This window comes from Kogia breviceps, chromosome 8 (assembly GCF_026419965.1).
Source record: "Kogia breviceps isolate mKogBre1 chromosome 8, mKogBre1 haplotype 1, whole genome shotgun sequence".
In the NCBI taxonomy this organism is placed as follows: domain Eukaryota; kingdom Metazoa; phylum Chordata; class Mammalia; order Artiodactyla; family Physeteridae; genus Kogia; species Kogia breviceps.
This window is the reverse complement of record NC_081317.1, coordinates 7,386,593-7,403,364: the sequence shown is the minus strand read 5'-3', so window position 1 is coordinate 7,403,364 and position 16,772 is coordinate 7,386,593. Positions and strand designations below refer to the sequence as shown.

At 54.9% G+C, this 16,772-nt stretch overlaps 1 protein-coding gene across 1 annotated transcript; it reads left to right on the top strand.

The window, feature by feature from the left end:
- Window positions 1-833: 833 nt before the first annotated feature.
- Window positions 834-16,676, top strand: URM1 (ubiquitin related modifier 1). Its single transcript, XM_059072682.2, has 5 exons — window positions 834-1,250; window positions 5,296-5,366; window positions 13,584-13,665; window positions 15,154-15,202; window positions 15,567-16,676. Exons 1-5 carry the CDS (start codon window positions 1,216-1,218, stop codon window positions 15,633-15,635), a joined length of 306 nt encoding a protein of 101 aa, XP_058928665.1. The 5' UTR covers window positions 834-1,215; the 3' UTR covers window positions 15,636-16,676.
- Window positions 16,677-16,772: the final 96 nt, after the last annotated feature.

The window sequence follows — 16,772 nt, the reverse complement described above, 5'->3', positions numbered from 1 at the left end:
ATTTTAAAACACAGTTCTAATAATGTCACACACACACACACACACACACACACACACACACACCAAAATCCTTCCACTGGACCACCAGGGAAGTCCCAGGAAGGATATTTTAAAACACAGTTCTAATAATAATGTCATACACACACACACACACACACCAAAATCCCAGGAAGGATATTTTAAAACACAGTTCTAATAATGTCATACACACACACACACACACACACACACACACACACACACCAAAATCCTTCCAAGGTCTACCATTGCTTTTAGAATAGAGACTGAAATTCTTACCTGGCTCGCAAGGCATGATTTGGCCCCTGCCCACCTTTCTAGCCTCATCTTTTACCAGGCCCTCTACTCCCCAACTTCCGCCTTCTCTGGTGTTCCAGCACGTTCTCCCACCCAGAGTCTTTGCACCCTCTGTTCTCGCTGGAATGCTCCCAGAGGTTTTTTTCCCCTCACGTCCACCTAGTTAGCTCTACTCAGGCTTTAGCGCTCAGCCCAAATCCAGTCCAGTCCCATTTTCTTTTTGAAGTTCTTATAATTCCAGATCATTTTTCAGTTTGAGATTTTACATTTATTAGCATGACTCGTATGTTTATTTGATTAGTTTCCCCCACTAGACTGTGAGTGCCCTAAGGGCTGGAACCTTGCCTATCCCGTTCACCCCCGCATCCATTAGCACCAACCAAAATGCCAGGCACACGGAGGACGTGCAATAAATAATCTGTTGAATGAGTGCAATCCAAATCGACAGGGCGGTTGGATTGCGAGTGGATGGCTCAGGAGAGAGATTTCTGGGCCGGAAGTAAAGACTTGGGGGTCACTTATAATTCAAGACCGATGAATGGGCTCGTCCAAGCGGCGTGCGGACTGAAGAGAACTGGTAGCTGATGCGAGATAAACTGTAACGTGGCTTACAGTCTCAGCACCAAGATGCCAGGGCTCTCCTCCGCCTAGATGTGGCTCATGCCAGTCGCTGCCCGCCCTGGTTGTTTGAGCCCCATCCCTAAACTGCACAAAAAGACCAATTCAAAGGCCCTCAACCGGGCCCACTATCCTCCAAGCTCAGCTCCCTGCTCCAGGCCTCCCTCCAATAGCTGAGCAGGAGCGTTTCCCTGGCACCGCCTCTTCCGTCCGCGGCAACCGGAAACGAAGCAGTAGCGTCGGAAGTTGAAGAGAGTTTCCTGTGAGCTCGGCTTCCTCAACATGGCAGCGCCCTTGTCAGTGGAGGTGGAGTTCGGGTGAGTCACAGAGCTGGGGCGCCGTGGGGATGGATTGAAGTCGTCGGGCTCGGAACTCCCTTCCCTCTGCCTTGGGGCCTGTCACGACCGAATCGCCGAGGCTTCCGGCGACTTCCTTGAGCTACGGCACCCGCCTCGGAGAGCTTGAGAGGTTCGGTCCTCCTGGGCCATGAGGCCGTATGTCCGGGAATAGAGGCGCACGCCGGGGCGTGGAGGTGCGGGCTGGGCACTCCTCCGTACCCTGAGCCCTGCCAGACTCAGAAGGCTTGACGGTTAGCGGGCGGCCTTTCTACCTTCTTTGCCAACCCCGTTTTGGAGCAAGCCCGTGTGTCTGGTATCTGAGTTCCTCGGATCGAGAAGGAGCACCTAAACCCCACGATTTCTTTCTTCTGGCAGCAGTTTCCGTTTACACGGTTCTTGGAGCCTTGTTTCTCGTGGGGCGTGTGGACAAGACGAGATTCCTTTCCTCCCTTTCCCCAGATTTGGGGGTGTTGAACAGACCTGAACCCCTTTCAGTACATTCAGTAAACTTGCTACTCACCAGTCATTTACTGAGTGCCTCCTGCAGCTCCTGAGTCAGGTGGTGGTACGGGGCTAAGTAAGGTAGCACAGTGGAGACGAACCCTGATGACAGTGCAGTATGCACAGGATGAAAAGTGCAGGATTGGGGCGCACACACCAATAACTGAAGAAACACAGATGAGGGAGGAAGTCTCCTCAAGCCACTATCTTCTGCCTCCTACAAACAGAAGTGTTTTTCATCTGATTTCGGAGCTGAGAGAAACTGCAGAGGTTAGAGAGAAGGCAAAGATGCTGAGACCCTAGGAGATGGGTGATATAATTTCCAGAGTCCCATGGAAAAGCTGGGACTAGATTTGTCTTTGTGTGTGAAGATGAACAAGGCGAGGCTTATGTGAAAGGAAAAGTCCGGGCTGGGAATCTAAAACCTCTGCCCATAAATGCCTTTCCTTCCATTGGATGCCCCCAGTTTCTTTCATGTTTTTCCTTCATTGCATAGTCCATTCACCAGTCATTTATTGAGTGCCTACCATGTGCCAGGCGGTGAGCCAGGCACAGAGGATACAAAGATAAATGGAACTTTGTCCATGCCCTCCAGCGTTCAGCGTTTCTGGCCCTTACAAGGGGGTAGTCTCGTGAATGTTAACTGCGTTTTAATTGATGATATTGTCTGGCCCCATGGGTCCAATTAGGACTATGTCTGTCTGGCCTCCTGACTATACTGCTTTTCTGACCCTTTGCCCAGCTATGCCCCCCATAGCCTGGGGGTTCTAGGAGGATCCCTGCTGCTTTGACTGGCCTCAGCAGAGCTGAAGAGGGAGAAGCTGCAGATTGCCAGTGTTAAGGCTTATCTACAGCCGGCTTACCTGTCATGCTCACTGAGTCAGACATGGTATTTGTTCCTCAGAAATGTCTTCTGTTTGCTAGGTTCTGTGCTGGCAGCAGTGGGGAAGTCATATGAGGAAGATATGGTCCTTGCCTTCCAGAGCTTACAGACTAGCTCGAGCACCCGTTTTCTGGTTTGACCATCTGTCAGCCTCCCTTACCCCCAAGAGCAGTAGTGAAGCCTGGCAAGGCAAGACAGCGTTCCCTTCACCCACCACCCCAGTGTCCCCTGAGAACTGCGGCTTCTCGGGAAGCAAGAATGCCCAATATGTACGCCAAGCCCAGATTCCTTCCCTCTTTGTCTGTGTCTCAATGCATGTTTTTGCCCCAGCCTTTCTTTCATTTCCTACGTCTCTTAGCAGACTTCCTTCATCCTTTATTCTGAACCTAAGTACATTTGCAGAGAAGCTGCCTTGACCATCATTCTGTCCTTTTTCTCCCTGAGTGCCACCCCAATCCTTGAAGAGTCTGGGTTAGGCCTTTGCCTCTTTCCCCTGAGCAGATATGGTCCCCTCAGCCCCACCAGCTCTGATAGATGCTCTCGAAGACCTCGCCCACCTTTCTCCCTCTTGTCATTGACCGTTCTGCCTTCCTCACCTTGCCTCCTGAACAGAGCATTTTCTCAGGTCACAGGGGATGCAGAGTATGTAGTACAGATGTGAGATGCCCTCTTCCTTCTCCCTTTTCCTCCTCCTTTAGTCTGGGAGGTATTGGCAGAGGGAGGGAGCCATTGAGGTCAGAGAAGAAGTGAGGGAAATGGGCATTTTCATTCATTCATCAAATATTTCTTGAGTGCCTGCTGTGTACCAGGCCAGCAGGTAGACGGGAAATAAATAAAAATAAAAATACATAAGGTAAAAAGATGAAGATAAACTGGAAAAAGTGAAGGCCATTTTGGGAATGTCTGTACCAGTCACTGGTACCAACAGACACTCCCACTGAGCACTGGGGAGCGGAGGAAAGACAGGCATCTTAGGTTGCGGTGCCTTAATTGCGCATGAATAGCAAATCCTGTAGAACATGAGTCTGGCTTTGGTTCTCTTCTGGGACCAAGACAGGCCCCTCCTGCCTCCCTGAATCACTCTAGAGGCTGGGCGTGCACCTTCCTCCCCTCCAGATGTGCTGACAACAAAAATGCCAACCCCTCCCTCGAGGGCTAGTGAACCCAACAGTGACAGGTCACTCTCTGAGCCAGACTGGTTCTTTATCCGCTTGTGAAGGGAAAAACAGCCCTGGCCTCTGAGCCTGGCACCACCAGGTTTGGCCAATCTGAGTTGTTTGCCTGGATCCCCGTGCTTCCAGTTCCCATTCCTCTGACCCCCAACTCCTGTCGCCCCTTGCCTGTCACCCTCCCCCACCCCAGCTGCTGCATGTGCCAGCCCCCACCCAGGAGAGAACGAGGTTCTTGGAAGGGGATAAATGGACGCTCTGTGCGGGCTTGCAGCTGAAATGGCCCTGTGCACGACCACAGATGGGCCTCCTCTCCCCCTCCACATTTCTGCATCAACAAAGCATGACCTTGTTTGGATGACAGTCGCCCCATGTTTCCCCCATGACAATGCTTGCCTTGCCTTTGCCTCCCAGTGGACTGTCTCAGGACATCTCTGTTCTCTGAAGTTGGGAAAGGGTGGTGGGGTGGGAGGCATCACATCCGTCAAAAGTCTGTTAAGGCCTTCTCAGTTAAGATCCATGTGAAGTCTGAGACGGGAATGGAGAGACCCGGGGGAGGAGCACTGAGGGGCACTGAAAGAGCCCAAGTGTCTGCGTCCTGAGCCCCGGCTTCTGCACTTGGCTTTGAGCATCTCTGCTGTCCCAGTCTTCCCTTGGCCAGGTGTTGGCACACAGAAGTGAACCAGACTCTGCCCTCAAGGGGCTTCCTGACCTTTGGGGGAGTCTTGGTTGTTTCTGCCAGAAACCAGTTAGATTCAAATCCTAGTTCAGCCACTGCCTGTCTGGCCTTGGACAAGTCACTTCTCCTGGCCCCAGTCTGCTTCTCCACTGGTTGGAGTTAATAATATCCGCCTCCCTCCTGCCTTCCCTGGGAGTCCCTGAAGATGAAATGAGAGGAAGAATGTTGTAGCAAAGGGCGGGGTTATTGCTAAGCCCAGTGGGGTCTCTTACCCTCCAGCACTGTGGTGCGCCCACCAGGCCAGCAGCGGGGGTGGGCTCGGGGCACAGGCCGCGAAATTTCAAAGCATCGCCAAGCCAGAGGAAACCTCTAGATGCACGGGGTCTCTAGTGTGCCACATGGTAGCTTCTCAACATTTTTGCAGATGGAAAGACTGAGGCTTCAGAAGATGAAGTCACGTGCCCAAGGTCTCGCCGTCAGGTGCAGGTAGAGCCTGGTCTCCATCTCAGGGCCCACAACTCCAAAGCCTGTGCTCTGCCCTTGTGCGCTAAGGCAGAGGAATAAAAACAAGAATCTGCAAATTTGGATCCTTAAATATTAATAAAAATTGTTTCTCTCCTGCTTTACCACATCAGGAAGCCACATCTGAGACTTGATCGCTGGTACCCAGGGTGTTCCTGAACCTTGGTCTCTGCATCTCTTGGGCCTCTGGAGCCAGCCTCCTCCTCAGTTTTCAGTCTCTGAGGCGTTTGCAGGAGCTCACCCAGCTCTTTCTCTGGCCCTCCTTTGCAGAGGCGGTGCGGAGCTCCTGTTTGACGGTGTGAGGAAACATCGGGTCACCTTGCCTGGACAGGAGGCACCCTGTGAGTATGGGCTTTCGGAGCCCCTCTCTGGGGGCCACTGGGCAGGAGCTGCTGCACAGGGTCACTCAGCCCCATTCAAGTGAGAATGGGTGGAATTTCCCTGGCCAGCGGGGAGCAAGGAAGAGAGATCACCAACTTGTCCCTGCACCCTCTCCGCCATCAGCCAGCTTTGTAGGGAGGAGATGGCCTAGCTTAGTCCTTACGAGCGCGGATTCTGTATTCAGACAGACTTGAGTCTGTTTTGGTTTGGGTTTTTTTGGCCGCGCCACGCAGCTTGTGGGATCTCAGTTCCCCAACCAGCGACTGAACGCAGGCCGTGGCAGTGAAAGCGCGGAATCCTAACCACTAGGCCATCAGGGAAGTCCCTGGACAGACTTGAGTTGGAAACCCCTTAGCCCCTTAGGCCAGTCACTTCACTTTTCTCTGCTTTAGTGCTCTTCTCTGTGAAGTGGGGATGGTAATCCCTGTCTCTCAGGGTTGCTAGAAGGTGTCAGCCAAGCTGTACCGTGCACTGGATGGCAGCACAGAGATGTCCTCATGAAGGAGGTAACCTTCGTCAAGAATGGAACAATGCAGACGGGCTTACATGGTGGGAACAGGATGTGGATGAGAAGAAAAGCATCCAGGGCTTCCCTGGTGGCGCAGTGGTTGAGAATCCGCCTGCCGATGCAGGAGACACGGGTTCGTGCCCTGGTCCGGGAGGATCCCACATGCCGCGGAGCAACTAAGCCCGTGAGCCATGGCCGCTGGGCCTGCGCGTCCGGAGCCTGTGCTCCGCAACGGGAGAGGCCACAACAGTGAGAGGCCCGCATACCGAAAAAAAAAAAAAAAAAAAAAAAAAGAAAAGCATCCAGCCCGAAAGGAGGTTAGAGGAGGGAGGTTGACTAAGGGAGATGGGGGTTTTTCCATGTGTTCATTCAAATACCTGTTCACCATTCTTTAGCGAATGTGCACTGAGCACCTCCCATGCTGCAGACCATGTGCCAGGCACTGGGGAGACAGGCCCTGCCTTCAGACAGGGGGAGGGAGTGAGGAGTTGATTTCCAGAGGTCCAGCTGGGTAAACAGCAGTGTAACCTAGAGGCAGGGGCTGGACATTGCAACGGGGAGGCGCTTTGCAGCCCTAGCAGTGGATCCTGGCAAGAGCAGAGCGTTCAGGGCCGAGAGCCCGTCTCACCTACAGGGCTGAGATAGTGCTGGGAAGAAGAGGAAATGAGTTCCGTGCGGAGGCAGGGGAGTGAGGCTCCCGGAGGTGAGCAGTAGAAAACGGTCACGTGAGGTTTGACAGGAGTCTTCTGGGGCTGGACATGCACCTGCCAGGAGTCAGACAACTACTGCCCAGATTCACTGGCTACCAAGGCTGTTTCTGACCCTCCCTTGGGTTGGAGAGCAATGGCATAGGGCGGGTCTGTGTGCCACATTCAGAGGCCAGGGGACACTCACTAAGGGACAGGGCACTGCCCCCTGGAGCTGGGTGTGGGCATTAGGCTGGGGTAAAATGTCGGGACTGTGGGATTGTGTCCCTGGTGGGGGAAGACCCAAGATGATAAAGGCGATGGTTTCTTAGTTTGACAGATGGCTATGCAGCCTTGGTAGAGCACAAGGGGCTCTCAGAAGCCTCTCAAAGATTCAGCCATAAAGACTTATCTGGGAAGTTATTAAAATATCACAAGTTATGATTTATTTCCCCCTGCTTTTGCTTGGCATGCAATGCAAGTCCCCGAGTTTAATCGTTCCAGCCCCTTTCATTCATTCATTGGCACCAAGTGCCAGGCATGGAAGTAAGTACTTTATTCTTTCCTGTAATTGGCACACGTGTTTTTGAATGTCTCCTTTGTGCCAGGCACTGTCCTAGTTGCTGAGTACTTGGTCGTAAGCAAAACAGATATGGTTCTTGCCCTGATGGAACTTACAGAGTAATGGAAGTGGAGCCAGGCAGCGAAGAAGTAAGCACGCAAACGCGTGACCGAACAAGTGGTCATCGCTGGCATGGGGAGAACAAAAGGGTGCTTTGAATGAGACAACAGGGTGTAAGGGAAGGCCTCTTTACAGAGGTGACCTTGAGGCTAAGGCCTGAGGAACGAAAAGAAGCCACCCTAATAAATTGGAGGGAGAGTAGAGATGCAGGGGGCCCGCTCCAAGTACAGGGGACGGCACTTGTGAAGCCCCTGGGCAGAAGGCCTTGGGGTGGCCAAGGACCTGAAGGAAGGCCAGCGTTGTAAGGGGCACAGGCTGAGTGTGGCATGGTAGGCAAAGCCCCAGCTGGTTGTACCAATCACTGTCACAAATTCTTAGGTGGTAGCTATCATTATTATTCCCATTTTAAAAAGTGGAAACCCAAACCCAGAGATGTCAAAAGTCTTACCCAAGGTCATACTGTTATATAAATGGCAGAGTTGGGGTTCAGAAGCAGATGTCAGGGTCACCGCCGTCCTTGCGTGGTACCACTAACCCATTACCATTTATCCCAAGAGGTTCCCTGAATCACATAACATCTCAAACGTGCAGTGTATTTTCCAGTTTTTACACTTTATTTCATGCCTCCAACAGCTACTTATTTCAGTTTTCATAATGAGCCTAGTATATATTATCTATCGACAAGGAAACCAAACCTCACAGAAAGAGAGAAAGAGAGTGACCTGTCCAGAGTTACTCAAGTAGGGAGGCTGGGCTGAGACCCAGGTTTTGGATCCCCTGTCTACTGCTTAGGGGGCAGGTGGGGGGGCCTGTCCTCCCCGCTCTGGAATAAAGAAAAGGGGGCAGGAGAGGCAAGCGGAAATGGCCCATGTGCTCAGTTTTGGACCCTTGGCTGTGGATCTCTACCTCTGGCTTCCATTTTTGCCCTTCTGTGCCCAGAGGTGTAAGTCACATCACAGCTGCAGAGCTGGTTGGCAGCTACCAGGCCTCACCCTGGCACACGGAGCCCAACAGGAGGGCAGGGGCCTGGTGCCACTGGGAAAGTAACACTCTTCCCCCCAAGCCCGTGCCCAGATCTGCCATCTGGCAGCCTTCCCAGCCCAGGGGCTGCCACTTGGCCAAGCAGGTCTTGGAGACTCCAGCAGAGAAAATAGCAGCCATAAGATCATGGATTGTGACAAGGCTCACAAACAAGGGGACTAAACAGGGCCCTGGGTCCTGGGCCAGGGGAGGCTTCCAACCCAGCCAACTTGGGAGAAGAGGCTGGGCGAGGCCAAAGTGGGTGAGATCGCAAGAGAGGAGCGCTGGCAGCGCCTGACGGCGAATTAGTTATTTCTGCAGGCCTCTTTTTTCCACCTGTAAAATGGGAGGTTGGGCTAGATTTAGTCCGGAGTGAGCTGGTTATCTGTTTGACATCTGCAGTTTGGAAAGGTTGCTTCCAGATCGAAGTGTACGGTTCTGGGAAACAGGGTGCACTGATCCAGCGAGCAGTTGCGTGTGCAGGGGAGGGGGGGGGCGTCTTAACCGCCACCTCCATGGAATAGGCCTTGAGTGGCCGGGGTTGGGAGGCACCCACCAGCTTTGGGCACTGGCCACCGAGAGCTGGCTTTTATGCCTCAAGGATCCCTTCAACACACGGCTCGCAGCCCGTGGTTGGTCAGTGGCCTGAAGCAAACCCCAAACCTCGGCCGTCCCAGTGTGGGCATTACCTGCCTCGGCCCCCAGGAAGAGACTCGTCCGCCTCACCTTTCCCTGCCCCTCTGCCCTGCCATTGTATTGAAGGGGGGCTGGCGCGGGAGGCAGGGGCGGCTCGGGAGCTCCCGGGCGCTTTAAACTGCTTAGCATGCATTTCACAGCCTCTCTGGGGCCAGCTGTTCCTTTCTCTGCTCTGGGGCCTGTTTGCTGATCCCCTCCCCACCACCCTCCTCCCCCCCAGCCACTCTCAGTCCCTGTGCAAAATTGCTTTTGAAAAGATCCACTTTCTGCTTAATTAAACAATGAGGAGCGTCCCCACGCACATCTGTAAACCTCCTTCTGAGGCCAGTTTAGCCCACAAACTGCTCCATTCTTACCCCCATTCACTTGTAAATGGACCCTCTGATGTTCCCTCTACCCTCTCTTGTCTTTTACTCCCCCCGTCCCAGCTCTTTCTTCTCCCCTTTCAACTAAGGCCTGGGGTGGGCTCGCAGAAGAGCCCTGTCCTGGAGCCTGGTGGACTTGGTGGGGACAGGAGCGGCTTAACCTGTGGAAGAGAAGACGTAGGGGCTCTGTCTCTCCCAAGTCCGCATGGTGTGGGGAAGCGGAGCCACATTTGTTGGCGTGGTCCCCGGGACTAGCCAGGCTCGGTGGGTGGGAGGGACAGGAAGCCAGATTTCTTGTTGGGAGAAAAGCTGTCCCCGGAGGCCTTCAAGAAGAGGCTGGATGAGGGTCCACCGCAGCCTGGATGCAATATCAGATGAGACCAGAGAGCTAGGACACCGTGGGGGCCCTGCCACAGTGGGTGGTTATTGTCCCCAGACAAGGACAGATCCACCGGGGCTCGGGATTCTGGTGGGAGCCTTTGTAGGTGCTGAGAGGGGCATATGTGGTGCCCCTTTCCCGGCAGCCTTTAGGAGCAGGTTCTGGCAGCCCACAGGATAAGCAGTCCTGAGTCACTGCAGGCAAATGCGCCTTTGTCTGGTCTGTTTGACACTGCTGGGCCTGCTGCTGGCATTAGGAGCTTGGATTATTGTCCCCGTTTGTTAGAGGATAACCCTGAGACTTAGGTCAAGTGACATCCTACCCAGGGCCATCTAGTGCACGGCCCAGGGCCTTCCGGCTCCAGAGCCCAACCTCTTAACTCCTCTGCCCTGGCGGCAGTAGCTCCCATCACTTGCTCTTCCCCCGGTAGGCAGGCCAGGTCCCAAGGCTTCCTGCACTGGAAACCTTACACTGGGGTGCTCATCTCCCTGCCCTGGGCTGCCTGCCCTCAGAGTGTGATTCCTTCCACCTGGGGTGTCCAGGGAGCATCTTAGGAGTTTGAAAATCTAAAGTGGAGGGAAGGCCAGTGTTTGGGGCCCCCTCGCCACTCTCCCAATGCCCCCATTCTCTCATTCCCTCTCCAGGTCTGATAGAAAGGTAGTGGATCCCACAGAAAACCCCAGCCAGTCCCAGCAGTGTCTGTTCAGTAGTTCACCGTACCGCACCCTCCAGAGCTTCCTAAGCGTGTCCTCGAGGTGTCAGGCCCCTGCGCTGAGCACGTGGAAGCTCAGGGCAGCAAGAGAGATGAAAGGGTACAGGCTCTGCCTCTGGCTCGTAGAAGAACTACAGCATCGCCATGCCAGGCACAGTGCCACGAGCTTTATGTGGACCATCTTATTTGAGCCTCACAACAACACTATGAGGCATTCCTGCAGTTCCCGTTTGACAAAGAAGGAAGCTCAAGAGAATTCCTTACCCAAGGTCATATAACTAGGAAGTGATGGAGTCGAACTCAGACCCAGGGCCGAGTCCCGTTCTTAACCAGTCCTCCTCCCCTGCTCCGTCCACAGCTGTCCGTGTGCTCGGCAAACGTCTCGGGGCGTTTCGTGTGAGAGATTCCCTGCTGCACGCTGAGGCTCACACTCAGGAAATACCCCTGGGGCTCCCGAGGAGGGAGAGGCCTCTTCCCAAGCAGCCCCTTCTCAAGGCCCACACATGCCCCGTATAGTCCAGCCCTGGCTACCTCTCTGGCCTTGTCTCAGGCTGATCTTCTGGCCTTCTCTGTTCTATTACCTTGAACCTGCCAACTCCAGCCTGCCTCGGGTCTTCCCGTATGTTCTTCCTTCTGTCTGGCACACTCCGCCATCCCACCCTTCTCATCCTTCAGGCCTCAGCTTCAATGTTAATATCCTCAGGAGAGCTCTTCCTGATCCCACACAAAGGAGCGAGCATTTGTCACGACTAATTAAGTAATGTCTGTCTCCCCTGCTGGCCTCTTAGCTCCATGAGGGTAGGCTCTGTGTCCGCCTTGCTTTCCGCCATCTCCCTGGCACCTGGCACGTAGTAGCTGCTCAGTAAATATTTGTCTTGTGAGTGATTGCATGGGATCCCGTGAGGGAAGCCACCATCGGTAGCAATGGGAAAGCAGGAGGACACAGAGGGGGAAGGTGCAAGTGAGATTCCCCAGAGCCATCCCCGAGCCACCAGCCCCTGACTCTGCTTAACCCTTCCTCCTCCCCTGGGCGCCTTTGGAAGCCGACCATCTGGCTTGGAGGCTATTTGCATACTGTCTGGGCCTCGGCAAGCCTAGCACGAAGTCCCTGGGGGTGTGTTTCAGGCTAGGCGGAGTGGCCCTTGCAGCCTGCGAAGGGAAGCGGGAGTTCCACCTCTCCCCACCCCCAAATCCAGGCATGGGGGAACAATACGGGTGGTGATGCGGTGGCCTCACCATGGTAACAGGCTATCAAGAATGTGGGCAGGCCTGGGGGGCGCAGAGGAGGGAGGGAATGACCTCAGCAAAGAGAAGCATCATGATAAATGAGCCAGCACCCACAGCAGACTCCCCCGCCAGCCCACCCCTTGGGGCCTCCACGATGGTGCCATCACTTGGATGACCCCGACATGACCATTAGTCCTCCCCACCACCCCCAGCCTACGAGAGGGGAGCAGGACTCCCCTCTCGGAGGGAGCCAGGACTGTCACCCAACTGGGTCCTGGTTCCGAACAGGCCAGCGGGGGCTGTAGAGGTGCAGCTGGGGGCCCTCAGGCCAGGCACTGCCCAGTCCCTCAGTGCCTCTGCGCACACGGGCACATCCCCGCCTGCCGGGGCTGGTTGATGGATGTGTCAGACCCCGGCGGCTCTATCGAGCGGCCACAAGATGTATGGGCTGGCGGCCCACCACACAGTGCCAAGATGGAGGCCAAGGGGAAACCTCTGAAACGCAGGCCTCTGGGAGGAACCCAGCCAGGAGTCTAAATGGACTGCAGCTAGTTGGAGGCAACACTCCCCGTCCCCTGCTCGCTGCAGGGACCGTGAAGACTCCCATCTGCTTCGTTTAAAAATAGGAATTAAAATTGAAAGGCGCAGTCTCAGGCCGTGGACACTTTGCCCATGGCCTTGTGCTCTGCTGGCGTACGATCCAGGGAAGCTGGCACAGAGCAGAGTGAACCAGTCCATCCAGGGTGCGGCCTGCCTGAGCGCCTTAAAACCCTGCCCAAGGCTGGTGCTGGTGTGACACGCGCTGGGCATCTCCTTAATGGGCAGCCTTTCCCTCGCCTGCGTGCCAGGAGTCCACCTCCAGTCAGGGCGACCAAGGCACTGCTTGGGCCCTTCTCCAGCTTAGTCCCTGAGCTTTGTCTCAGGCACGGACCTAGGACAGAGACCCCTCTGAGACGTTGACTCAGGATGGGGATGGCTAACCTCCAGCCCTCTGCTGGCTTCTCAGAGACTAGCTGTCATCTCAGCTAGTCTCTGAGAAGGCTACTCCTGCAGGCTCAGGGATGCTCTCTTTGAGCCGTGGATCGTTTGAGAGCCATAGCCTTCGAGGAGACGGTAGAGCCAGGTTTCAGTGTGCTGTGGCCTGGGACCTGGCTCCCAGAAAAGGAGAGAAGGCCTGGGAGACAGGTGGCTCTGAGCCTCCAGGTGATGTACAGAGCTTGGTGGCTGTCCCAGAACCACAGAGGCAGATCGCAGTGTCCAGCTGAGCAGGAGAGGCCCTTTCGACCCTGAACCTCTCGCCTCTTCAGGGTGGCCGGCCCTGGCCTGGAGGGCTCTGCGAAGGGGGAGTAGAGGGGCAGTGATTTGTCAGCGTCTCCGGCTGGTGAAGGATCCTTCTCTCCTGTCAGAGGAAATTAAATGATGTTATCGGCTCAGCAATTGTTTTTCTTCCCTGACAAAGGGAAATACATGCAGACCTTCCAAGAGCAAAGCCGAATGCTCCCCATCTGGGACTGGCTGGGGAGATAAAGGTGGAGGGGCTCTCCCAGAAGCCTACCCATGGGCTTTCAGACCATCTTCAAGGGCTAGTGGGTGGAGGTCTGTCTCTCAACCCTTTCGGACGTGACCATTCCTCTTGCTGTCTGCCTTGCATCCCCATTGCCTCTTCTTCAAGCTTTCAGCGGTGCCAGATGCCACTTTGCTCTGAAGACCTCTCAGCAGGTCACTGGCCTCTCCAGGTCCATTTCCTCAACCGTGGGAATCCACTAGTTCAGGGGCCATGACAGCCTGGTCTAAAAGAGGCCCTCTCAGCCCCATATTCACTTCCTCCTGGTCCAGGCAAGGCCCTGAGGGCCAGGAATCATTTGGATTTGACATTAGTTTGTTTTGTGCCTTCTTCTCCAGGGGACATCCGGAACCTCCTTGTCTGGATCAAGAAGAACTTGCTAAAAGAGCGGCCAGAGTTGTTCATCCAGGGAGACAGCGTGTGAGTCCCTTTCTCCCTTCCCTGAGGAGGGCAGGTGAAGGGAAGGAGGTTTGAGCCCCTGTCCTTGGTTCAAACACAGCCTTCTCTGGGTCCTGTTCTCCCTTTATCCTCCTCTCAGCCCTCCAAGGAAATGGCTGCCTCTGTCCAGCTCTGTTGAAGTTTATTTTCAGTTTTCTTGTTACCACAAGAAATTGGACTGTTGGGGATTTTTTTCAAAACCTGGGTCAGGAGACTGGTAAATTTATCAAAAAACTTAGATTCCGCCTTCTGCTTGCCACAAACTTGCTGTGGAACCTTGGGCAAGTTACTTCACTTCTCTGGGCCTCAGCTACTTTCTCCATACAGACATTACTGAGGAAAAGATGCTACCCAAGGTCTCTCTCATCTCTTGACAGCATGGAACTTTCTGTGATGATAGAAATGTTCTCTGTGCTGTCCAGTACGGTAGCTGCTAGGCACATGAGGATATTGAAGCCTTGAAATGTGGCTAGTGTGGCTGAGGAACTAAGTGTTCATTGTTACTTAAATGGAATTTAAATTTAAACATGGCTCATAGATACCGGGCTGGACAGCGCAGGTCTAGGATTACAGGGAGTCACTGCGTGTGTGTGCACATGCACGTTCATGCTCACTGGAGACACCCCTAGCCTGGCCCAAAGCCTCTGTATCCGTCCCAGGCCCAGCTTCGCCGCCTAGGAAAGGATCCAGATTCCACGTGCCCTGAAGTCACTGTACTCCTACGACAAGGCCAGCTTGCTATGTCACAGAAGTGGCCGGGGCACTTGTGGGACTTGTTCATCTGCCTCGAAGCAGAGGTTCACCAGCAGGCCCTGGGGACTAGGACTGCCATCCGACCTGTGGCTCAGGTCATGGTCCAACAGTCATGGAGGTCACCCCCAAGGACAGCAATGCTCTTTGGGTCATTGCCAGCAGGAACCAGGCTAAGGTACCTGTCCAAATGTCGGCCTACCCTGCCTTAGTCCAGGCAGGGCTGCTCTCAGGCCTTCAGGGCCTCGGGGCCACTGGCAGGTTTCCCTGATTCAGAAAAGCCAAGGTAGCCTCCTCTCCGGGACGTGCATGCGAGAGGCCTAGGGCAGTGAGGTTAGATCCCTGGAAAGATAGGCTGCTACCAGTGGCTCCCATGCTAGACCCTGGCGAGCAGGCACCTCACACGCATCATCCCACTTCATCCTCCCGCCGGCTTGTGAGGAAGGCCCTGTGATTTACCCTCGTTTCAGATGAAGAAACTGATGCTCAGGGCAACCAAATGACCTGCCCGAGGTCTGGGAGGTGGCAGTGGAATTTGCACCTGTGTTGCATCTGGCCCTCAGAATTTCCTGTCGCCTCCACTTCCCGTGAGGTCTTTAATGGGGACCCTCGAGAGAAAAGGCTCCCACCACACTCCTGCTGGAGTGTCTAAGCCCCTGCCCCTGCCCCTGCCCAATCCCGCCCTTCACGCCCTGCTACTCACCACCATCTTTCCCACAGGCGGCCAGGGATTCTGGTGCTGATTAACGATGCCGACTGGGAACTGCTGGTCAGTACCTCGGGGAACAGCCCTCCCTCAACCGCTCCCCTCACTGCTTTGGTAGGAAAGCCTTGGGCCTCTCATGAGACGCAAATAGGGTGGCTGCGTAATCCTCTGTCCCAGTCTGGCCTCCAGACTGAGGCTACTTGAGTCTCCCACCCCAAGTGAGGAAGGAATGGGTAGCTGGGGGAAGCGATGAGCTCTCCTCCACCCTGGAGATTTGCTAGTAGTTAATGTATAGGGTACCCGTTTTTTTCTGGTAGAGCCTATCTTTCTCTCCCAGAGCAGCCAGGCTCCCCTCTTTCCCTTTCAACACCTGGGGAGAAACTGGAAAAGTGCCCTTGACGGTCTTCTTGTTTCTCTTCTGGACCAGGGCGAGCTGGACTACCAGGTTCAGGACCAGGACAGCATCCTCTTCCTATCCACGCTGCACGGTGGCTAAGGGCCCTTCTCCGCGCCTGCGCCCCCTTGGGGTGGGGAGAACAGAGCAGTCAGACATCCCCCTGGGCCCTGCTTCCAGATCTCCCTGTCTCCCTTGGTTGCTTTCTTCCCTGCTCTGTCCCCTGAGCTCCCTCCAGGCAGGGAAAAGAGGCCAGGTGCTAAAAATGAGCCTTTCTCAGGCACGTGAGCAGGGGAAGGCGGGCGGGCGGGCAGGCGCCCGAGCCTGGCACTCCCTCTCCCAGCAGCTGAGGTGGGGGAGGGGGTTGGGTGCCCGTCGGTTTGTCAGGAGTGGAAGGGTCTGTGCGGCCAGGTGACCCAGCAGCTCTTTACTCCTGTGTCTCAGTCTACACACTGAGTGACCGCTGACGAGGCACTCCAGCTCCTGGGCCGTGGTGCCTTCCTGGGGGAAGATGAATGAACCTGAATAGCTGATGGCAGGCCCCTCCCTTCTCAAAGATTGGAGGGGTCTCCGCCTCAGTTTCCCCATCTGGACGGACAGCAGAGGGCTCTGCCTGTCCCCCACTGATATCATTGTGGAACCCCAGCTGGGGTCCCCTATTCAGTGCTGCCCCCACACACACAGCAGCTGCTCTTCCAGCCACACCCCTCCTCCTGCTCCCCCATCCACAGCCCTTGACCCTGGCTGGCCTCCCCCCACACAGGCCACCAGATGGGCTCCTGAGACCCTCCTCCCGGCAAAAGGCTGCCAGCATGCAACTCATTCTGCTGAGGGGGGAGAGAAGGAGGGTGTCAGCTAAACCTTGGACTGGTAGATAGAGGCCTGGGGGGTCGATGTGCCTCAGTTTCCTCCTCAACAACAACTGAATTTTTATAGTATCTGAAAACTGGGGAGATACTTGATGGCACAAATTTACACTTGATCTCTCCTCTCTCACCTCCTGCAGGAAGCAGGATGGGGGCAGACAGCACCTGGTAGGCAGGATGGTTCACCCCTCCTCCTTCCATCCCTCTGGAAATCTTGGGACCTCAGTGCCTGCAACAGCTGGCCTTGGGCAAATAAAAGACTAGGTTGTTTACTGGCCTTGCCTGGAACTTCATCCTTAGAAACCGGTGGCACCCCACATTTCCCCCAGCCGTGGTCTCTGGTCCAACCTCTCTGTCCTCAGCCTAGGGCTTT